This window comes from Protopterus annectens, chromosome 12.part0 (genome assembly GCF_019279795.1).
Source record: "Protopterus annectens isolate FY-2018-M chromosome 12.part0, PAN1.0, whole genome shotgun sequence".
In the NCBI taxonomy this organism is placed as follows: Eukaryota; Metazoa; Chordata; order Ceratodontiformes; family Protopteridae; genus Protopterus; species Protopterus annectens.
Window position 1 is genome coordinate 272,168,036 of NC_056746.1, and position 25,282 is coordinate 272,193,317.

The window sequence follows — 25,282 nt, forward strand, 5'->3', positions numbered from 1 at the left end:
GAGCTGTTGTAACCCTATCTGTATATGCCAGGGTATCATCTGCAGCAGCTCCACTCAGTCTGGGTGAAGGCCTCCTCACAGGTGATGATTTTCCGTGCGAGTGTGATGATGACGTCCTGTAAATAATAAAAGATGTGGAAGCCACCGACACAACCTGTGGTGTACCACTACCATTAAGTCTCTGTGGTGTGAAAACTTTTGCAGTGTGGCATCTGTAGCTACACCATCTCACAGACACTACAGTTCAAACTGTGATCCTCTTGTCAGTCTTGAAAACTTAGCACTACGGCTGTACAGCTGCAACCTCACTCTACCCTGTCTACACCCTTCTGCTGTCCCCAGAGACAGTAATCATGTTGTGCATATTCCATAATGCAATCTAATCCATGCAGTGTAATAGCTGTCAGACCTACAATTCTTTGCTTGCTTGCAGCACATCTGCATGCTGTGGGAAGGTCTGACTTGCAGCAGTACCTACACCAGCCAAAGCTACATACTCCCCCATGCTGTTCCTCTAGTGGTGAGTTGACATCATGCCCATCCTTATTTCATGGCGTACAAACTGTACGTACCTTGCCATATACCATGATTGGAACTGGATGATCCATCAAACTATGGACTAGATTCACCTGAGGGGCTCCAACTGATCTGCTTCTGCACAAGTCTTGATAGCTGCAAGACCAGATTCCAGTTCAGTTTGAGCTGCTTGCCTCAGTGTGCACAGCATGTGTCCCTCCAGATGTCTGATAGTTACCCGGAGTGTGCCTGCATGCCAGCAAATGTATCCTCAGCCCCAAGCTACCCTCATCTTCATTATCAGAAGACTTTGGTCCTCTTCACCAGACTAAGCAATAATAGTGATATTAATATCATCATCCTTATAGGCAGCAAAGCAGTCAAACCCACCACCATTGCTGGGCCCGGGCTCCTCATCATCGTAGGAGCCACAACATTATTATGTAACCCTTTGTTTTCATTATAAGTGTAGCAGAAACATTTCAGAAACCTTAAGGGGTAATATCACAGAAGGCATGAATCTTAAACTGTTTCTGGTGGTAATGCCACATTGTGTTAGAACTATCTGTGTTTAAAACTTTAGTAAACATAATGGCACATTGCAAAAACTTTTGAGTAGCTATTTTTGGGATATTTTTCATGACTGGCATGTTTTTATCTTATTTGTTTTGCAGTTTCTAGTGTTGTGATTTTTTGGGGGGCTGTTTGAGATTCATACCACCCAAAATGTGATTAATTGGTGGCTTCACTGTCAGGGGACCCCAAACACAATTAATACAGTTTGATGGGGGTACAGCACTATTAATAAATTTCTGCAGCAAAATGAATAGTGTCACTGAGCCCTTCAGTACATGCGATGTCTGCAGAACTCAAAAAGTCAAAGCGCTGCCAGCTGAAATAAAGAAGGCTTACAGGCCAGCAGGGTTAACAGATCAATAGGCAGTAAAAAGAGCACAGTACCTTTATGACGTTTAATAGACTCAAAAGGCTCTTAGTATTAATGATGGAACCAGGAAGAATAAGCCAAATAAACCTAAGCAGGGTGCTCTTAGGAGACTCTGTTATCAAGGTAGTCATAGAAGGATCAACAGAATATGAGCTCTCTGTCTGAACTACTTAAGGAATACATCTAGATTAACAGGTTTGAGGCATACAACAAAATTAATAGGAGAGCTCAGCTGAGTTTTTCATTTAATATTTACAGCACATGGTTTGATAGTTGTTTTCATGTTGAAAATTAAAAGTAGTAGATATAAAAGTAAACCACGTTTAATCAAGTTAATAGCATCACATGACTTGCAACATATTTAAAAGACACCAGAGATACTGTGAGGATAAACATATCTGGAGACCTACATCATTTAAAAATATAAAAATGATCCAACAAGATTAACTTGGTTAACAGTGTCAAGGGATTTGAAGAGGGCAAAACCAGTCATAGACACCTCCCTTTTAGGATCAGTCTGATGAGTTAAAAGGACTTCTGGCTGATTTACTGAACACATGCCTCCCTAGATTCATGATTAGCCATCCTTACTCATTATCAGGTCTTTCCTTTGTGCTCTGAGTTTGAATATATTTTTCATTGCAGTGAAATATGCAAGTCTTTGAGATTCACCATTCCATCAGATGCATTACTGCTCACATGACTTTCAAACTGTAGTGTGTACTATAAACATTAGCTTATTTTGACAGACATTTCAAAAGTGTCATATTTAGTCTGTGTGTGTGTGTGTGTGTGTGTGTGTGTGTGTGTGTGTGTGTGTGTGTGTGTGTGTGTGTGTGTGTGTGTGTGTGTGTGATGGGATCGGTGTGTTTGTGTGTGCATACTCGTATCATCAGTTCTGTGAGAGAACTCACACAAACCTTTAAAATGATAGCTGAGATTAAAATGTTGGGTAGTACACAAGGATTAAATGCATTGCTGTTAAGAAAGAGAAAGTAATCTGTTAGTTATATAATTCGTGTGCCATCCTTTTCTTTTACAGATGTGGTGACTGATTTTGACTTCTCTCCATTTGATGATTTCCTGCTGGCCACGTGTTCTGCAGATGAGACTGTAAGTATAAGATGACGTGTTCGTAACAGAAATTTCAACTCATGATCCATTAAAAGCAAACTTAACATTTTGTGTCTACAGGCTAGCTAAAATTAAACTTGCAGATGTTTTTCTTTAAGGCTTTTCCAAACGTCTTGAGGGTTTTAAGGCCCTGTACCTTAATGTGAATAAAAGCAGTTTTTGTGGCAGAACTTTTTCACTGTTAGTGGGCATAGAAGAGAGACTGTATTGCTCAGAGATACGTGCAAGAAACAACAGTAGTTATGGTAGTTTTATACATATACGTATGTAGAACTTGTGTTGTAGTCACAGTACCCTGCTGTTTAGGTTTGTTTTCATGAGAGTTGCATGTTTGTATATAAAATTGAAAAAATTCTTTACTTTCTTTGTCAGTTTACAAACACATGCAGTCATCTGAGATTATAAAATACCTGTTTTGTAGCTAGCAGTGTGCTATAATTCGTGGTGTTTTTACCATAAGTAACTTTAACAGCTTTCAATTTACAAACAGTGCTACTTTAGTATTAAGAAACAACACCCAGCAAACAGTGAACAGTTGTGCAATATTATAGAAGTAGATAAAGGCATTGCTGCTTAAGTGTATTTTAAATATAAAAAAGCTAATCCATAAGAATCTTGATGTAACACTCTTGTAGAAGGAAAGAGAGTCCATTAAACCAGTATCTTTTAAGGCGACAAATTTGACCAGAGACCGTTGTGTCCTTGTAACAGTTGGCTCACCTTTGCCATTTGATTTTAATCCATTGCTAACGCTGCTAGTGGCGATATTAATTCTAGTGACATGACCTCGTTCATTAAACTAATATCTCATGTAATCTGAGGTGGAAGCCGATTTCTTGAGTGTAGTACATGCTTTTTTGGCAGCTAACACAAGCAAACTTAGAAAGTCAATTCTGCCTATATCCATACCTCTCAACCTGGAAACATTAAAAATCTGGACAAGGCCCATGAAAAATAGGTACAAATCTGTACACTGATTAGCATAAAATTTGCATACATAATTACAGAACCCCGCCCACTCTGATGGAATTGTGGGATACCAGCTTTTAAATGCAAACTGAAGAATAGACAACCAAAATATGGCACCAGAGTCCCCCTGCAGCCATTCCAATGTCCAAATACCAGGCTATTTCACCCCAGTTACCATAAACCCTAATGTGCATACTGCTTTGCTTCTACAATGATTATTTGGAGTTTATATTTACATTTTATAGCACAATGCAGAAACAGCAATAGACATCTGCTAAACAAAATACTGTCTCACAATGAAATTAGACTGCCACATTAAAATTAAATTTAACTTGAAAGTAAAACAGCACTTAAGCACGAAACATTCCATCACTATAAAGTACAACTTACGCCTAAAAATACTGTGTTATTTTAACTACTTATTAAAGCTGCCGTTCAACACTTCTGAGGTGTAAAAATATCTCAGCACTCTTCAATAGCCGTTGAAGCCAGAGAAGAATGCAACTTTTTTTTTTTTAAAAAGTAGGAAACCTAGACTCAGTGCATGCCTGAAAGTAGGTGTGAGTGAAACATGTCTGAATGAATAAGAATTCCCTGAGATTGGGGGAAGCATCCTCATCCCGCTTGAAAATGAGCCTTAATTCAAAAGTAGGAACTACATTAGAATCATAATTTATCCAGTTTTGTGCACATGCTCTCAAGTTTACATACAGGATACAACTCCATATACCACAAGGCTCAGTGGAGGCAAGACACAGCACAGGATCACAGATTAGCACTAGGCTAACTGCCCTTCTGGGCCATTTTAAGCTTAGCCAATTACCCCATGTGAGAATCAAACCCTGTACCTTGTGTTTGTAAGGTAAACACCTTAACCATTATGACAACCTCCCAATAACACTCAAAAGTACAGTCTCCAGAATGTTGCTCAAAGGAACAGAATCACTCTTGCTTTTTATTTTAGTGAACAACCATATGTCTACATTCATAGATCAGCTTTGCATTAAAAAGATACACATTTAGGAGTTTTATGCATTCTTCAAAAAACAAAGCGAATTGTACAACAATGAAAACACTCTTTCAAATACAAGAATTTGCAAGTCATTTCCATCAACCTTTCTGCAAGTCACTTCCATCAAACCAGTCTGGAGAAAAGATATGCACATGTCGCAACTAACATATCTATACTGCATGGACATCTGCATCAACAGCATCTTAACAATACTGCTCAGAGGGAAGAAAAACTGTCTGCTCCAACCATTTTAATATGTTGCAAGAATAACATGCAGTCTTATGACCAGGCATGTGTAAGCAGATCCACACTTGCTTAGACTAGAAAAATGTGTAAAGCAGTTCCCCTAAAACATCACACCACAGTGTATTCCATAGTGGAATAAAAGTAATAGCCATCTATATACACTAAAGACAAACACACAGTTCAAGAAAAAGTTGAAAAGGCTCTCTAAAGCAATGCTGACAGAGATAGGTACTCACTCAAGCAGCATACTGTTAACATCTTGTGTGAAAAATTTCTGCTTTCCTTCACCTTAAGATGCCTTGGCTGCCTGAGTTAGGTCTTTCATTTGCAATTGCCTGCAATTCTTCTGGTAAGTTTTTCTGGGACCAAAAAAACTCTGAACAGTGCTACACACAAAGCCTATTCTTTTTCTCCAAGGTTATGCATCTGAGGAGTTTTACACACACACACACACACACACACACACACACACACACACACACACACACACACACACACACACACACACACACACACACACACACGCATGCATATACACGCACACTTGCTTTCATGCACACTTTCATTCATACACATGCAGGAAGACAGCAACATAAACACACAGCTTTTCCTTTTACAATCGCTCTCACACACACACACACACACACACACACACACACACACACACACACACACACACAAAACAGCACCACCAACATAGCTATGAGACATACAAATTAGTTGCCAATGAGGTCTTCCTTCATTGCTAATCTGCTCTAAATTGCCGAGAAAAGAATATTTCTGAAAAGTGCAGAGTCAGACCAACTGTAACACACTCGCGACTGTTTAAGCAGTATTACTAAATGAAATCCAATTCATAATTGGTATAATACATTGGCATTCCTAAAATATATAAGGTACTGTATTAATAAAACTGAAAAGTTACAGGTTAAACTAAACATGCCCCCCCCAAACAAAAAAAAAACTAATTGGGATAAGCTACTAGGCTTTTACGTTCACTCTTCTGTCCTTACCTGCCTGAGTACTTTGTTCGGACAAACTACAAGCCCTCCTCTTCTGTTAATTCGCGCAATAAATCCTTCCTCCTAGTGTTGTTGCCCGATCGCTGCCATAATTCCAGCTGTTTCAGGCGAACTGCTGCTCAGCTTTCCAAAATCCTCGTAGTGTTGCATGCTGACTTGCTGCCCGGCCACCGCCATTAATCACGGCTCTTTCAGCCAGCCGGAAATGATGATGTGAGCTCCTTGAGCTCAATTCCGACTGGCTGGTAGCCTGGTGGAGCTGACGTCATTGCGCACGTGATGACGTCAGCTCCGACAGCGCGAAAATTTAAAAAATGTAAAGAAAAATCGGAAATGAAGGGGTGCCACTCGGGAATCGTGGCACCCCTTCATTTGGACCCCAAAACTCGGTAAAACCCGAGTAATTCGGAACGGTTGGGAGGTCTGCCTATATCAAACAAAGTATCCCTTTCAAGTCTTGTTAAGAATAGCATCCTGGAAGAACTAGAGGCTCTGGGAGAACATAGTTAAACATTTACTGCAGGTCATTTTGAAACCACTCCAGAACAGGGCACTTCAGAACATATGGAGCCAATTCACCAGTACCAGGTTCTGACATCTTACAATGGGGACTGTTCTGTACAGCTTAGTGAGGATATAAAAATACTTGAACATGCACTGCCACTTGAAAAACCTAAACTTTTATAACTTAGTGGCAAGCAGTGCCTGCCCCAATTGCCAAGGAATAGTGGATCCCTCTCCCATATAAGCCTGTACCTGTTAGTTGCACACACTTTCATGTTTACAAATGTCTTCCACCCTTTCCAACATTCTGACCAGGTCTTTGGGCTTCAACTCAAGGCATTAAGTCTGTCGTCAAATTGAAGACACTAGAATTGTTCAAAGCCCGTTTATTGTGCTCAATAATTTTCTGACTTACTAACAAATATGTATTGGTGCTACGGTAGCGTTGTTGCCTTACAGTAAGACGCTGTCTGGTTCGATTCTCAGCTAGAGCGTCTTGTGCGTGGAGACATGTGTGAATGGGCGTACCTTCGTTGAAGGTTGTGCATCAGAGCTGGTAACTCGGTACGTAAAAATCAACTACCAATCATTAGTGGACCGGAGTTCCGCTGTGGCGACCCCTAATCGGGAAAAGCCGAAAGACACAACAACTAACAAATATGTATTGGTGAGCTTGCATCGGGTGTTTAACAGTCTTGCAATAGCATGAAATAGGTCAGACCAGTTCAGTAGTCAAGATAGCTTTCCAACCATTGTGAACTAGAGGTGAGAACACCTTGACAAATTCTTGGTATTCCAGAGGCAAGGTACAAGCCCAAGTCCACCACATCTAGGCTGCATACTTTGGCAGGAAAGGTAGAACTCTCACTGGAAACATTGGGCTTTGATTAGGCCAAACAAATTTTAATATTAATTGCTTCAGCTTTTGGTACGCATGTAACAGTGGAGGGACAGGAAGCCCCAATGCAGAGCATACCAGCAATGGTAGTACGAACCACTTTGTGCTTCTGAAGCATATCAAGTCATATTCTGTTCCAGTTTTTGATTAGTGTAGAGGCCTTACACCCTGTATCTCTAAAATCAGTACCACCAAGTCAGAGAGGGAGTAGAAGCTAGCCTTATTCAGAGGTAAACCAAACTGTCCATCCTAGACAAAAAGGGAAAATCCTGTATTAGCTCTTCCTTGGGAGCAAAGTTAATTTCTACACCTTTGGTTTCAGGTCTATTAATTTTATATCTTGTCAGTGTCCCAAAAAAGAGCAATTTCTTTGAAAACCTGATCAAGGTCGTCCTCAGGGTGACCAAGAAAAAAACAGTAGGCCATTGATATTTAGAGTACTTTTTTCTGTTAGCCTCAGTCTATACCTTTGAAATGGAGTGTGTCTGAGTCTAATGATAAGTGGTTCAAGACAAAGGACAGGCAATAGTGGGGACAGAGGACATCCTTGCCTAGTCCCCCTGTAAATCCCAAAAAGGCAGGGATAGCTGAAACCCATTTTAATAATAGCCACCAAAACCCCATACAGGTTTTAGAGAAATTCACTGAACTGTTGGGAGAACCAGAAGCAAGAAAGACCAACTTATCTGGTCTAAGGCTTTCTCAGCATCACAACTGTTCAAGCTTAACTACTTTTTTTTTAATATTACCATCCACTATGAGCAGTTCCACAGTCAGCAAATTGTCAAATGTAGCCCTAATTTTTATAAAACCTGTTTGATCTCACTGTATCGAACTGTGTAGATGATATGATAACCTACTGTCAAGCAACGAGGTGAACATTTTCTAGCTGCGATTTAAAATAGAAATGGGAAGGTATCATGGGACCTGTGATGGAGCTTGACCAGGCTTCAAGATTACAGAGATAGCTGTCTGCTTCCATGACCTTGGCACATCACCAGAGACCAGAACACAATTAAATAGATTAATTAGCTTATGAATAAAAAAAATTGTTTGGCCAAGAGATATATTTCTAGAGGAATTTTATCCGGGCCCGTAGTTTTCCCCTTAGTTAGTGTACATATAGCTGCCTGCAACTCCTCTGAGGTGAATGGGCCAACTAAGGAAAGTGCACTGCCTTGAGGCAATTCTGGTACAGTGTGTGCCCCTCTATATTCTTGAGCTCTTCTAGGGGTCCAAGAATGTGAGTCATCTGAATAAAATTCTTAATATTAGCCCAGCCAAGGCAGATCAGTGACTTTTTTTTTTTTTTTTTTTTAACTGTAATCAAACAATAGCAGGAGATGGGCAGTTTCATCCACGGACTGCCTTCTTGCCCAGTAATTATTATTCACTCTGTTCATTTCGGATATCTGACTGTAAACAAATAAATTAATACAAAGGTAATGGCCACAGTAACGTATTTTAGCTATTTGCTATCAGATATCAATAGTGTAGTATATTGCAAAACGTATTAGATATGTCCACTAGTTAAATTCATTTTAATGAGCATATATACCTTGTATATCTGATTCTGACCGAATGAATGAATACATAACCGCAGTAATATATTTCAGTTTGTTACTGTGAGACATGCACAGTGCAACCTATTACACCCCAAACACACACACACACACACACACACACACACACACACACACACACACACACACACACACACACACATGTAATAGCCCCTTTACTGAGCTTCCCCATGCCATAGAAAGACAAAGTCCTTACTGTGCCCCCAGGTAACCTGCTTGATTAGTGGTGCAGGCTCTGGTGGGGCTGTAGGGGGAGGATGAAAGTGAACAGCCATGCCGGGGGGTGGAGGAAGTCTAGAATTGCTGCATTAAGGCAGTGATGTTCTGTGTGTTTCACAGTTGCAGTCTTCACATTTCGGTCATCTGCCTGCAGGTAGCCTTCAGCCGGCGTGAATACCAGAGTCTTGGGATTTCTGCATTGGATGTTGTCACTTCTTCCATGATGTCAGGTCATCAGGAGTATAAAACATGCAGCCGACGCCATTACATCAGTCTTTCTTGCCGTGCGGTGCCTGAAGCAGAAGCAGTTTGCAAGTGCCGGTCTGCCGCCTCCTGAAATTTTAGTTTTTTGAGTTTCAGACCTGAAGTCTACTAAAAGATAAGTACCCCGTTGGGGGATCCTTTTTTTCTTGCTCTAACCGATGTCAGAAAAAAATTAATAATTGTCTTGCCTGTGGAAAGCAAATACCTCACAGAGATTTTCATTCTTACTGCGTCACCTGTTTAGGCCCAGACCACGACGTCCCTCACTGTCGGTTTTGTGCCTTGTTCAACACCCAAATTATTCGTTATTGGGCTATTTTTGTAGCTAAAGTCTTGCGCTCTCGATCTCCATACTCCGAAATGGCTTCGATAAGCCATCCAACTACCAATCTAGCGAAAAAACATAAGGATAAAGACAGACTGCATAGGTTCAAAATTGCCGACAATGCTACCATTAAGCTAGTCAACAGTCCACCGGTACTCAGTGAGGCGCTTTCACACCAACTGATACCCACTTCTACAGATTCGCAGGCCTCTACTGAGACCCATTTGGAGTCCGGAATGCCGCATGATGCTTCCTTGACTATGGAACCTGCGGATGTCTCTGCCTTGGATGAGTCTGGAGCCGCTTTACAGGCACCGGCTTCTGAGGGTTTATTCAGGCCTTCCGACTTTCATATTAAACCGACAACTTCATTTCAAACCAAAAATACTGAATTTCTCAGGCCTAAAATTCGCACTATGCCTAGGAAACTGGCGATCAAAGAGCATTCTCAGGCCCACATGCCTCAAAAACAAATGCTTAGAATGGCTGAAGACCTCATTACTTTAATTAGGGGAAGTTAGCCTTCCCCCTCAAAAAGACCAAGAACTGATTTTCCTTCTGATTCTTCAGATCAGGAGTCTGATGACTCTGATCCGTCTGATTACAAGGACATACTCTTATCTACCTATGAGGATTCTGATGCAGAGGATTCCATTCCCTCTGCTTCCCCTCCAGACGATTTTTCTTTTGGTGAAACTCTGCATAACCTTAGAGAGCATTTCCGCTGGGATAGCCTGGACTACTTTCAGTCCAAAAAGAGACTTGGAATTTTTAAACTTGCCTCAGCACAAGGCCTCTAGCTATCCCTCCTGTTCTGGAAATTAGAGGATGTCTTTGGAATCCAGCCTTACCCCTGATACTTTGCCTCCAGCTCACAGGAAACCTGACAGGTACTATAGAGTACCTGACTCCCACAAATTCATCTTTAAGAATCCTACTGCAGATCCAGAGACCATTTCTCAGGGACCTAAAGGCATTAAGGCTACAACTGCCAAAAATCCTACCCCTTCGGACAGGGATTCTAGGGCTTTAGACAGATGGGGTAAGAAGGTATACACCTCTGCTACTCTTGCCATTAGGGCTTTAAATTGCTAGTTTCATATGTTAAAGTGTCAGCAGCATATTATGGAGCTAATTAAACAGAAAATTATGTTGATTTCTGATTGTGCAGAACACAAAGATTTACAAGAGTTAATGCATTCTGCTAACCAAGTTGGTAAACATACTTTGCAATGTGGATTTGATGCCTTAGAAGCATTTTGCAGGGCTGCTGTCACTGGGTCTGTTCTTGGAAGGCATGCTTGGCTTACGGAACAAAACTTGCCAGATCATGCCAAAGCAAAATTACTAGATGCACCATTAAACCAAGAGCGTCTATTTGGCAATAAAGCAGAAAAAGTCCTCAGAAGGATGGAGGAGTAAGCTAAATCTATGCAAACTGTTAAAGATTTCTTACAAGTACACCCAGCTAGATTAAGTAGTTATTGGCCTTCTAAAAACTGGTCCTTTCCAGTCGCTTTGAGGCCTCCTCAGTCCAAACCCAGGGGCAGCAGACCACTGAGACTTCAGTCTCTGGTTATGCACAGATCTAAGCAATGGAGTGCTCCCACATCCAAAACGGAGAGTAGTAAGCCGCCATCCTATGGTAAAATTGCACAATGACTTATCCTTAACTCTTCCAAGCCTTGTCCAAGTACTTGCACCTTTAGGAGGGAAATTTGCCCTGCATGCCAAAAACTGGGAGTATATTACCCAGGACGTATGGGAGTTAAATATTGTTTCCAAGGGATACAGATTCCACTTCCACTCACTCCCAACCCTAAGCGGATGGCCAGACCTCCCCCTCAAACCAGTGGGCAGAGGCCCAAAAGCAAGTACTTTCTCTTCTCAGTATCAAGGCTATTCAACCTGTCCCAGCAGAACAAAGGGGACAAAGCTTTTATTCCAGACTATTTCTGGTACCCAGAAAAGAAAACCTTTGGCGTCCTATCCTTGATCTGTAAATTCTCAACACCTTTTTGGTGGTTGTAAAATTCAGAATGCTAACTCTCCACCAGCTGCTTCCTATGCTAGACAAGGATTCCTGGCTAAGCAACCCTAGACTTAAAAGAAGCTTATCTGCACATTCCCATAAGGGAATCTTGCAGGAAATACCTACGCTTCAGAGCAGGCTCTATGCACTATCAATTCTCTGCACTTCCCTTTGGCTTATCTACTGCGCCCAGGGTGTTCACAAAGTGTCGCTCCAGCCATTGCATATTGCAGGCAGAGAAGAATTCAAATTTACCCATACTTGGACGATTGCCTGATTCAGGCGGACAGTCAGGAATTGATACTACAGCACCTGGCATTTGTAAAGAGACTTCTAACTTCACTGGGGTACACCACCAATGAAAAGAAATCACAGCTGGTACCCAGCCAACAGATTGTATTCCTGGGAGCAAGCTTGAACACAACTTCCCAGATGGCATTCCTCACTCCAGAGAAACAAATTTATTTGACAAACTACTTCAATCTACTGGCCACCAAAACCCGGCTATCTGCAAGAAAAATACTGCAAGCACTAGGGTTCATGGTCTCTTGCATTCTACTAATTCCATATGCAAGACTGAAACTTCAGTGGTACCTAAAAAGTCTCTGGTGTCAACATTCTCAGGACCTGGAAACAATGATTCCTATCATTTCTTGCCAAAGAACAGAGTTCCTTTGGTGGGCAGAGGCCTGCAACCACAACAAGGGGCTCCTCTGCCGACCAAACCCTAACAACAGACCTATCAGACTGTGCATGGGGGGGGCTCACATGGCAGGCCAGTGCATTCAGGGCAAATGGAGCCCAAAGCAAAGGCACCTGCATATCAATCAAAAAGAAATGTTAGCTGTACAGAATGCTCTGACAGCCTTCAAAGACCTTCTTCTTCCAGGACAGCTATTGGTAAAGACAGACAACACCACAGTTATGTGGTACATAAACAAGCAGGGGGGAACCCATTCCTACCCACTCTGCAGATTAGCCATGGCTCTGTGGAACACAGCCTTGAGCAGCCAAGTGCACCTGCAAGTTCAATTCCTGCCAGGCAAATTGAATTCACTGGCAGACGGCTTAAGCAGAAATCTCATGGACCCACATGAGTGGAGACTGGAGCCCAAAATATTTAAGCTTTTGAGGAACAGGTGGGGGGGCAACTGCGGTGGACCTTTTTGCTTCCCCTCAGAACTATTAATTGAGCAAATATTGAACCAGAACTCCCCACAGCCAAGCTTGGAAAGTGGATGCCCTGTCCTTTACCTGGGAAAGCCTCTCAATCTATGCCTTCCCCCCTCTGCCCCTCCTCTTGAAGGTTCTACTAAAGATCGAACTGGACAAGCCAAGAACAATCCTGATTGTACCAGACTGGCCATGCCAGCACTGGTACCCTCTTTTATGCAGTCTGACAGTACTGCCACCATGGCACCTGCCTCAGACTCCTTCCCTGTTGTCCCAGCAGGCGAGCCAGGTTCCGCACCCTCTGCTACAGACTCTGAACCTTGTAGCCTGGCTCATCCCCTGAACTCATCACCAGCAACCCTCAGTAAGCAGGTGCTGGATGTCATTCTTGAGGCAAGGAGGCCTAGTACTAGAAAATCCTATTCGGAAAAGTGGAAAAGATGCTGTCCCTGGAGCCAGTCCCAGGGAAGGGACACGACTGTGGCCTGCTTAGACTAGATTTCTTAACAGAAATGCTCCACAAGGGCCTATCCTTGTCTTCAGTTAAGATTCATGCCTCTGCCATCTCTGCTCATTATAATACTGAGCCACCCCTCTTCTCTCATCCTCTAGTAAAATAGTTCCTGAGAGGAGCCAAAAATTTAAGACCACCCAGGAGAGCTCCCACTCCAGCCTGGGACCTTAACTTTGTATTAGAAAAGCTCACGCTTCCGCCTTTTAAACTTACTGCTATAGCAGAGTTAAAATTCCTTTCATGGAAAACAGCTTTACTTCTAGCCATCGCTTCAGCAAGAAGAGTGTCTGAATTGCAGGCCATTATGGCAGTGGAATCCTTCATTATCTTCCATGCGGACAGGGTTTCCCTCAGGACTAACCCATCATTTACACCCAAGGTGATGTCTAGTGTGGCTTTAAACCAGTCCATTCGTTTGCCAACTTTTTTCCCTAATTCTCAGAAGAAAGGGGAAAAGATCCTGTCCTCCCTGGACGTGCACAGGTAGCTTAGGTTCTATCTGGACAGGACTAAGCCTCTCAGAAAATCTGACCAGCTGCTAGTCAGCTTTGCTGCAGGGGCAGACGGCAAGGCCATTTCAAAGCAAGCCATTTCTAAATGGATAGTACACTGCATCCATTTCTGCTACAAACACCATGGGAAACCTACCCCACACGGGATCAGAACACATTCCACTAGGGCTATATCTACCTCAGCATTCCTCAGGGGAGTCCCTACCAGGGACATCCTGGAAGCTGCAACTTGGAGCTCTGTACACACCTTCACCAAGCATTACCACTTACCTATCTTTTCTAAATCCAGAGCTGGATTTGCCACAGCAGTCTTACAGTGCCTGATTGACAGCCCTAATGCTTCTTAACTATCTCCACTCTTCCTTAGCTTTGGGAATCAACCCAAATGTGATGACTGCAACAGTGAAACATGAAGAACATAGTACACTGCAACAGTGAAACACGAAGAACATAGTACAGTTGTGTACACTTACCGTAAATGTAGGTGTTCGAGTGTATTCACTGTTGCAGTCCTGGTTACCTTCCCTCCAGCCCCCTGACTTCTCTTTTCTTCTACCTATCCTTTTTGTTTGGCATATCTTATATCATGTGTATTTGCTTTTTGCTGGGGGTGTTCCATACCATGTAATTGCTTCCTATTTTGGGGGCACCTGACATCTGGGGAAAGAAAAACTGATGTAATGGTGTCGGCTGCATGTTTTATACCCCTGGCGACCTGACGTCATGGAAGAAGTGACAGCATCTGACACAGAAATCCCAAGACTATGGTATTCAGGCCGGCTGAGGGCTACCTACAGGCAGATAACCCAAATGTGATGACTGCAACAGTGAATGCACTCTAACATCTACATTTATGGTAAGTGTACACAACTGTACTTTATGAACCTGCCTGAAATCATGCTGTATGAGCTGTTTGTCATTTAGTCTGGAGTTTGCACATGTGAAGAAGCCCTTGTGCAACTCCTGAAGACAGCAGTTATAGATTTTGCAAGCTGATAGTGTGTGATGGGAGTTAAGGCACACTCCTTGGCAGCAGTATGACTCTGCACCAGTATTCTCATCCTCACCAGCCCTTTACATGGATTGGGTTGAGCTCAGGTGAGGCTAAGGCAGATCCAGCAGACGTGATTAATAAAGAGATGAGCTAATAACAGCTAATGGTGAGCTGCAGGGAGAAAAAATAATAACCACTTTAGTGACAATGTACACCTCAGATGTCTGTGATCAGATGAATTCATAAATACATAAACAGTAGCCATACTAATATAAATAATGTCCACCTTAGTATAAATAGGCTTGTTTCTTTCAGATACATACAGAGTAAGACATTACAACTCCCTCACACATGCACATGTACCCACAAATTACTTTTTGACTGCGTACACATCATATGGTTTGGTTGTGATCAAATGAATGGATAACTGTACAATGTCCACAGTAATGGGAGAAAATGGACATTTGTGGCTATTTAATCAAATAAAATAATGAATTAACAGGTTGAGAAGCAATTTTATTCTTAAAATGGCTAAATAAAACATAAATCTTGTGTTAAAAAGAAAGAAAATATTATTGAAATGAATACACTGCATAGGCAGGTAAAATAAAGGAGAATAAGAACTTTTTAAAATTATATGAGCAGTTTAGGTGGCAATGACAAAATGTCTGATGCCATTAAATACATATCTGTTGTCAAGTAAAATAGCTTATTCTTTTAGAAGTAACATTTGTTACAGCCACTGGGGATGCACAAGCCAGTGCATTTCTTCGTGCCAGTACCAAACCCGGATCAATGGGGAGGGTTGATTCAGGAAGGGCATCCGGTGTAGAACATCTGCCAAATGAGATATGCGGAAACCAATACAGATTTACATACCAGATTGGTCGAGGCCCTGGTTAACGACCGCCACCAGTACTGTTAGCTGACAGGGTGCTGGCGGAAATTGGGCTACTGTTGGCTGAAGGAGGAGAAAGAGAAGAGGGGGGAAGGCATGCCCGAAGGCAGGAAGAGAGGAGAAAGGTTAGGAGTGTGGTAGTGAGGGTAGGAACTTTGAATGTTGGCAGTTTGACTGGTATAGGGAGAGAGCTAGCTGATATGATGGACAGAAGGAAGGTTGATATATTGTGTGTACAAGAGACCAGGTGGAAGGGGAGTAAGGCCAGGTGTATCCGGAGGTGGGTTCAAATTGTTCTATCATGGTGTGGATGGTAGAGAAATGGGGTAGGGGTTATCCTGAAGGAACGGTATATCAAAAGTGTTTTGGTGGTGAAAAGAGTGTCGGATAGCGTGATATTTATGAAGCTGGAAATTGATGGTGTAATGATGAATGTTGTTTGTGCATATGCTCCGCAAGTTGGGTGTGCGATGGATGAGAAAGGAAAATTTTGGAGTGTGTTGGATGAAGTGGTAATGACTGTACCCAAGGGTGAGAGAGTGGTGATTGGAGCAGATTTCAGTTGGCATGTTGGTGAAGGGAACAGAGGGGATGAGGAAGTGATGGGTAGGTATGGTGTTAAGGAAAGGAATGCAGAAGGTCAGATGTTAGTGGATTTTGCAAAAAGGATGGACATGGCTGTGGTGAAGATGTATTTTAATAAGAGGGAGGAGCATAAGGTGACATACAAGAGTGGAGGGAGCTGCACACAGATGGATTATATCCTATGCAGGAGGGCCAGTTTGAAGGAGATTGTAGAGACTGTAAAGTGGTGACGGGGGGAAAGTGTAGTTAGGCAGCATAGAATGGTGGTCTGTAGAATGACGCTGATGATCAAGAAGAGGAGGAGGAGCATGAGGGCAGCATCAAGGATCAAATGGTGGAAATTGAAAAAGGGTGATTTGTGAGGTGGAGTTCAGGGAAGAGTTGACAGGCACTGGGTCAGTGAAGTGTTACCGAATAGCTGGGTTAACTACAGCAGAGCTAGTAAGGGAGACTGCTAGAAAGGTGCTTGGTGTGACATCTGGACAGAGGAAGGAGGACAAGGAGACCTGGTGGTGGAATGAGGAAGTACAGGATAGTATACAGAGAAAGTGGTTGGCAAAGAAGTGGGATTGTCAGAGAGATGAAGAAAGGAGACAAGAGTATAAGGAGATGAGGTGCATGGCAAAGAGAGAGGTGGCAAAGACCAAGGATAAGGCATATAGAGAGTTGTATAAAAGGTTGGACACTAAGGAGGGAGAAAAGGACCTGTACTGATTGGCTAGACAGAGGGACCGAGCTAGGAAAGATGTGCAGCAGGTAAGGGTGATAAAGGATAATGAGGTAAATATACTCACAAGTGAAGAGTGTGTTGAGCAGATGGAAAGAGTACTTTGAGGGGCTGACGAATGAAAAGAATGAGAGGGAGAGAAGGTTGGATGATGTGCGGATAGTGAATCATGAAGTGCAGTGGATTAGCAAGGAGGAAGTAAGGATAGCTATGAAGAGAATGAAGAATGGAAAGGCTGTTGGCCCAGATGACATACCTGTGGGAAGCATGGAGGTGTTTAGGTGAAATGGTAGTGGAGTTTTTAACCAGATTGTTTAATGAAATCTTAGAAAGTGAGATGATGCCTGAGGAATGGAGAAAGTGTTTTGGTACCATTTTTTTAAGAATAAGGGTGATGTGCAGAGCTGTAGTAACTACAGAGGGATTAAATTGATCAGTCACAGCATGAAGTTATGAGAAAGAGTAGTGGAAGCTAGGTTAAGAAGGGACGTGATGATTAGTGAACAGCAGTATGGTTTCATGCCTGGAAAGAGCACTATAGATGCAATGTTTGCTCTGAGAGTGTTGATGTAGAAGTACAGAGAATGTCAAAAGGAGTTGCATTGTGTTTTTGTAGACTTGGAGAACGCATATGACAGGGTGCCTAGAGAGGAGTTGTGGTATTGTATGAGGATGTCAGGAGCGTCAGAGTAGTATGTAAGAGTGGTACAGGATATGTACGAGGGTAGTGTGACAGCGGTGGGAGTGACAGATGCGTTTAAGGTGGAGGTGGGGTTACATCAAGGATCAGCTCTGAGCCCTTTCTTATTTGCAATGGTGATGGACAAGTTGACAGACGAGATCAGACAGGGGTCCCTGTGGACTATGATGTTTGCAGATGACATTGTGATCTGTAGTGAGAGTAGGGAACAGGTGGAGGAGACCCTGGAGAGATGGAGATGTGCTTTAGAGAGAAGAGGAGTGAAGGTCAGCAGGACTAAGACAGAATATGTGTGTGAATGAGAGGGAGGATAGAAGAATGGTGAGGATGCAAGGGGTAGAGGTGGCGAAGGTGGATGAGTTTAAATACTTGGGGTGAATAGTTCAGAGTAATGGTGAGTGTGGAAGAGAGGTGAAGAAGAGAGTACAGGCAGGATGGAGTGGGTGGAGAAAAGTGTCAGAAGTGATTTGTGAAAGACGAGTACCTGTAAGAGTGAAAGGGAAGGTCTACAAGAGGGTAGTGAGACCAGCTATGTTATATGGGTTGGAGACAGTGGCATTGACAAAAAAGGCAGGAGTTTGAGCTGGATGTGGCAGAGTTAAAGATGTTAAGATTTGCACTGGGTGTGTCGAGGGTGGACAGGATTAGGAATAAGTATATTAGAGGGTCAGCCCAGGTTGGAAGGTTTGGAGACAAAGCCGGAGAGGCAAGATTATGTTGGTTTGGACATGTGCTGAGGAGGAATGCTGAGTATATTGGGAAAAAGATGCTAAGGATGAAGCTACCAGGTAACAGGAAAAGAGGAAGGCCTAAGATAAGGTTTATGGATGTGGTGAGAGAGGACATGCAGGTGTTTGGTGTGACAGAGCAAGATGCAGAGGACAGGAAGAAATGGAAACAGGTGATCTGCTGTGGCGACCCCTAACAGGAACAGCCGAAAGAAGATTATGATGATGATGGCTGTGGTTAATTTAAAATTCCCGAAGCTTAAGCAGTGAAACAGCAGACATGTCTGTTGTTTTTTGGTAAGAAATAGTATGGTAGTTTAGTTTTTAGAAACGTAAGCTGCAATGACTGCATTTATTATCAAAAACGAGAGGAAAATGTATGCAAAAGAATGACTGCTTATCTTATTATTGTTAAAGTTGTTTGTTTTTATATATTTTGAAGTATGCGTTTAGTACTACTACTCCAGAGTAGTTGGGCATTCTGTCGTGTACCCGTCTGATGGATTCATCAGACTTGCATGCAGTCAGTAGTATTTGATGGCTCTTAATGCACCAGATTATAGCTGCTGCATTATACTGATAAAACACACTGAGGTTACTGTTATTGTGTTTAATCTTTGCCTGCCAGCAGTCTTATAAGTACAGCAAGGCTTCAACTAAAATAGCCTTGTAATGATTCTTGCATTTTTCTTGTAGGTGAAACTTTGGCGTCTTCCAAAACTGGGGGAGGATATGACTTCCTCTGCAGATATTGTTTTGGGTCCAGAGGGGTGCCATGTTGAAACTCTTAAATTTCATCCTGCATGTGATGGAGTACTTGCATCTGCAAATGGAAAAATTGCAAAAATTTGGAATCTTATTCAGAAGAAAACTTTTGCAGGTAAACACGTCCTCTGCAGCATTATTCGAAATGCAAGTGCAAACGCTAAATAACATCAGCAGATACATGAATTGGCAGAAAGAATGTAGCTGTAGTTTTGGTTACCCACCTTTTAAACCTTACTCTTTAATTGTTTTGTTTTCATTGTTTTATCATCATTTACAGTGACAAAACTAAGCAGACAGTCTTCATGATGACATAATTTACAGTTGTCAGAGATTTACAGATTGCTTTTCTGCATTACTAACTTCAAATAATACTGTAAAGGGCAGGGCTTTAGTATCTTTTTTTGTTTTACTTGAGATTCAATGACTGGAATGAAGTTATCAAACTTAAGTTTCTGTTTAACTGAGAGTGGGCTTTAAAAGGACTTTGTTTTGTAGTCCCAATATCCTTTGCTAAATGATTGATTAAAAATTTAGCAGTGATGGGATATATGCAAGTTAGGAATTTAACACAAAGAAAGAATGCCAAAAAATGGAGAAAAATAAAAGCCTTCCTTGCTCACTGAAGGAAAGCAAGCTGACAGCATAAATGCCAACGTTTGAAAGAGAGATTTAGGGCATTTGCTCTTATCTGGAGGACTAGACTTTGTTTTCAGACAATATACATAGTTTTCTATGTTTTTAGGTTAAAAAGGGATGGGGTTATGAAAATGTATTAGTCTTTTGTTTGAATGTTTTCACTGAAGCAAAAAGCCTTGCAAAAAAGTGGCATGGGTTGAAATGGAGATAGGAAGAAGAAACTAATTAAAATAACAATTGCCAACGGTTGTCCTATACGGATGAATACCTCACAATACACGGCAAAAGTATATATAATATATAAACCAACCCAGCAATCCGTGGTGAAGTACAGCTGACCAGATGAACGAAGACACTCTTAATGTATAAAAAGCTTTAATCCAAAGTATTGTAGCAAACACAATACATGTAAAGATGCAGTCGATAAGCGCTTTCACTCAAAGTGAGCTTCCTCAGATCGTAATACTGCTACTCATCAATTCTATATATATCTTAACACAAGCATCTCTGCATAAATCAATTACTCAATAATTCAATAAAACAATCATTCTCCTTAAAAATATGTATATACACACATTGAACATCTATGGTGCATTATGACTACTATATAAAAAATGCTCAGTTAGAGCTTGTGTTTATACAGATATAAAAAACTCATTATGGTGTTGACAAAATATGTCGAAAGTATAGAAGACATCTATATGTATAAATATATAAATGTAAATATAAATATATATATGTGTATATTGGTTTAAACATAAAATATGTATATGTCTATTATGTGTCATTGAATGTATAAAGAAATGTAAATGTAACATAGATACATGTCTCCTTAACAACACCACTCAATATTCATAAGTTATTGTATAATATAACTGACCTAAGATAACTCCTAAAAAATGTATATATATATAAAAAATGTGTGTGTGCACATTGACAAATGTCTCCAAAGAATAATTCAAAGCTTATTTATCACACATCTGATAGGATTATACATAATACTATAATATGTATAAAAATGTATAAAAACATATATGCCTAACAAACTATTAAACATGTTACTACCTAAATTTAACATTAGTGTTCCTTCTCTTCTTCAGAGCCGGTTTTATGGAGGCTCTCTCATTCAACCCCGAGCCCCTATCAGCTCTAAGCCTCACAATCCACTTACTTTCTCTATCTTCAGTGTGATTTCTGATGTCCCCACCTCTGCTATTAGGTATAATAACTTCTAATGCTCTAAATGAGAAATAATGTGTGCTACCTGCCTCTACCACATGCTTGGCAAGAGCATTATGTGTGTTACCTTTCCTCATGTGATACACATGCTCACGTATTCTGTCCTTAAATTGGCGATTAGTTTTTCCAACATAGAATGCCTTACATACTTGGCAAACTGCCAGATATACGATATGCATGGTCATACATGTGGCCTCTACCTCAGTTCTAAATAGCACATGTGAGTCAGGGTGGGTGAATGATGTTTCATGGTCAATATATATGCATTGATTACAATGCCCACAGGCCTTCGTGTGGCTTGTTGCTGTTATGTGTTGATCTTTCTTAGGATAGCATAACATTCTCCTGAGGTTTAACTTATTTCTAAATAAAAATCGTGGTTCTTCTCCTACCGTTTGTTTGATTCTGTCATCTGTACACAGGATTGACCAGTGTTTACTGAATATCTCTTTAAGAGCCATGTGGTCATTAGTATATGGCACAGCTATCTTTAAATCTTTCCTAACGGTTAGCGAACTACTCACTATCTCTCGTTCAGGTCCATAATATGGTGCTGCTCTCTCTTGTCTCAATTCATCTATATCAGATAGTTGGTTGTCTATCTCTCTGCGATTATATCCACGTTCCATCAACCTATCTCTCAGGTCATTAATTCCTGAGTTGAAGCCTATGTCTGTGGCATTTAATCTAGAAATGCGCATGCCCTGCCCTCTTATGATGTTCTTAAATATGTAATGCGGGTGCATGCTACCCCTATTTAACATCGTATTATGATGGCAGGACTTGCGATATACACCTGTATTTATCAAGCCATTTCCTAATTTCTCGACAAATAAGTCCAGAAACTCTATCTTATTCGTGGAATAATTCATTGTAAAAACCAGGTAACTGGTTAGACTGTTAATCATCTTGTGAAATCCCTTCAACAACTGTATGTCACCTCTCCATAACAAAAAGACGTAGTCTACAAAACGTCTGTAGAATACTACCGAATCTTTGTATTCGATGGTTTTAAACAATATCTCGTTCTCCCAATGGGCTAAAAACATGTTCGCATAGCTGTTTGCGCATGGTGTACCCATGGCAACTCCAGCTTGCTGTTGATATATTGCATCATCAAAAATGAACACATTATTGCCCAATACTATGTCCATGAAATGTACTAATAGATCAATTAGTGTTGGTGTATATGTGCTATATTTCAGTAGATATTCATTGATGTATATATGACCCAAATCATTGGGTAACACTGTGAATAAGGACTGAATATCAAGTGTGACTAACATCAAATCATCAACATCCGCCAATCCACTTATACATTCATATAACTCAATTAGAAATTGCTTAGAGTCCCTTAAAATAATGTGATTATTGTTTAGAACAGGACGTAGATGTTTCTCAATATATATTGAAATATGTTCAGTTACCCAACCTTGACCAGCCACCACTGGTCTCATAGGAGGTTCACTAACACTCTTGTGTGTCTTAGGGAAACCTTGTATAGCAGGAATTAATGGACTAACAATCTTCAAATATTCAAAAAGCTCCTTGTCAATGATGCCACCATTAAACATATCCAGTAGTGTAACCCCCACATATGATATAATCATAGTCACTTTCTCTCTATTAATTCTTAAATAAAACTTATTTAACAAGTTCAGCATGGCTTTATGGTAATATATAGTATCCATGATGACAACCTGCCCTCCTTTATCAGCAGGTCTAATAACTATATTGCTGTTCATTCGTAGATTACGTAAACTCTCCCTTTCCTTTCTATTAAGATTGTCCCTTCTTCTACTACATGTATTGCTATTAAAATACTTGTATAATTCCTCTTCTGTTAGTTGCAAATAAGCCTCCACTAGCGGATGATGTATGGGTGTAAAACTACTTAACTTTCTAAATGTCGGCATTGTATCTCTTCCATCCTCAACTGTTCCAATATTGCTCGGAAAAAGTATCTTCAACATTAAATTCCCGCAAAACATTCTGGTGTCTATTATAATGTCTGCCAAATTGCTATTGCCACTAGGGATGAAATTAAGACCTTTATTCAATAATCTCATCTCATGGTATGTCAACTCATAGCTTGATATATTCAGTACCAGAGAGTTGTTACTCTCTATGTTGTTATTCAACTCTATCTCTGTTGATGTTGCTGCCCTACCTTGTTTCTCCACATCTTCTTTATAGTATGCTGCGGTTGGGATTGGTAGTCCCCTGAAAAGTTACAACATATGCTTGACAAAATTGAGAAAGATTTTGGCCGTTTGAAGAGGCTACAGACCAAACGTTTACATTTTCAGTACTGTCTGACTGAACGGATTGTACCAAGAGGACTTCGTGTATTTAACATGCCGAACCAAATTTCATCCCTAGTGGCAATAGCAATTTGGCAGACATTATAATAGACACCAGAATGTTTTGCAGGAATTTAATGTTGAAGATACTTTTTCCGAGCAATATTGGAACAGTTGAGGATGGAAGAGATACAATGCCGACATTTAGAAAGTTAAGTAGTTTTACACCCATACATCATCCGCTAGTGGAGGCTTATTTGCAACTAACAGAAGAGGAATTATACAAGTATTTTAATAGCAATACATGTAGTAGAAGAAGGGACAATCTTAATAGAAAGGAAAGGGAGAGTTAATGAACAGCAATATAGTTATTAGACCTGCTGATAAAGGAGGGCAGGTTGTCATCATGGATACTATATATTACCATAAAGCCATGCTGAACTTGTTAAATGATAAGTTTTATTTAAGAATTAATAGAGAGAAAGTGACGATGATTATATCATATGTGGGGGTTACACTACTGGATATGTTTAATGGTGGCATCATTGACAAGGAGCTTTTTGAATATTTGAAGATTGTTAGTCCATTAATTTACAAGGTTTCCCTAAGACACACAAGAGTGTTAGTGAACTCTGAGACCAGTGGTGGCTGGTCAAGGTTGGGTAACTGAACATATTTCAATATATATTGAGAAACATCTACGTCCTGTTCTAAACAATAATCACATTATTTTAAGGGACTCTAAGCAATTTCTAATTGAGTTATATGAATGTATAAGTGGATTGGCGGATGTTGATGATTTGATGTTAGTCACACTTGATATTCAGTCCTTATTCACAGTGTTACCCAATGATTTGGGTCATATATACATCAATGAATATCTACTGAAATATAGCACATATACACCAACACTAATTGATCTATTAGTACATTTCATGGACATAGTATTGGGCAATAATGTGTTCATTTTTGATGATGCAATATATCAACAGTTAAAACCATCGAATACAAAGATTCTTTGTTATGGAGAGGTGACATACAGTTGTTGAAGATTTCACAAGATGATTAACAGTCTAACCAGTTACCTGGTTTTACAATGAATTATTCCACCTAATAAGATAGAGTTTCTGGACTTATTTGTCGAGAAATTAGGAAATGGTTTGATAAATACAGGTGTATATCGCAAGTCCTGCCATCATTTAAGAACATCATAAGAGGGCAGGGCATGATTTCTAGATTAAATGCCACAGACATAGGCTTCAACTCAGGAATTAATGACCTGAGAGATAGGTTGATGGAACGTGGATATAATCGCAGAGAGATAGACAACCAACTATCTGATATAGATGAATTGAGACAAGAGAGAGCAGCACCATATTATGGACCTGAACGAGATAGTGAGTAGTTCACAACTGCTAGGAAAGATTTAAAGATAGCTGTGCCATATACTAATGACCACATGGCTCTTAAAGAGATATTCAGTAAACACTGGTCAATCCTGTGTACAGATGACAGAATCAAACAAACGGTAGGAGAAGAACCACGATTTTTATTTAGAAATAAGTTAAACCTCAGGAGAATGTTATGCTATCCTAAAAAAGATCAACACATAACAGCAACAAGCTGTGGGCATTGTAATCAATGCATATATATTGACCATGAAACATCATTCACCCACCCTGACTCACATGTGCTATTTAGAACTGAGGTAGAGGCCACATGTATGACCATGCATATCGTGATCTGGCAGTTTGCGCATTCTATGTTGGAAAAACTAATCGCCAATTTAAGGACAGAATACGTGAGCATGTGTATCACATGAGGAAAGGTAACAC

General features: G+C 40.7%; 1 protein-coding gene across 1 annotated transcript in view; it reads left to right on the top strand.

Moving 5' to 3' along the window:
• Positions 1 to 25,282, top strand: part of LOC122816501 (coronin-7-like) — a 3,324,782-nt gene that overhangs the window by 532,391 nt on the left and 2,767,109 nt on the right. Inside the window, exons 4-5 of the mRNA XM_044089332.1 lie at positions 2,505 to 2,575; positions 19,198 to 19,381. Coding sequence (XP_043945267.1) covers positions 2,505 to 2,575; positions 19,198 to 19,381 — 255 coding nt within the window. The remainder of the gene's footprint in view (positions 1 to 2,504; positions 2,576 to 19,197; positions 19,382 to 25,282) is intronic.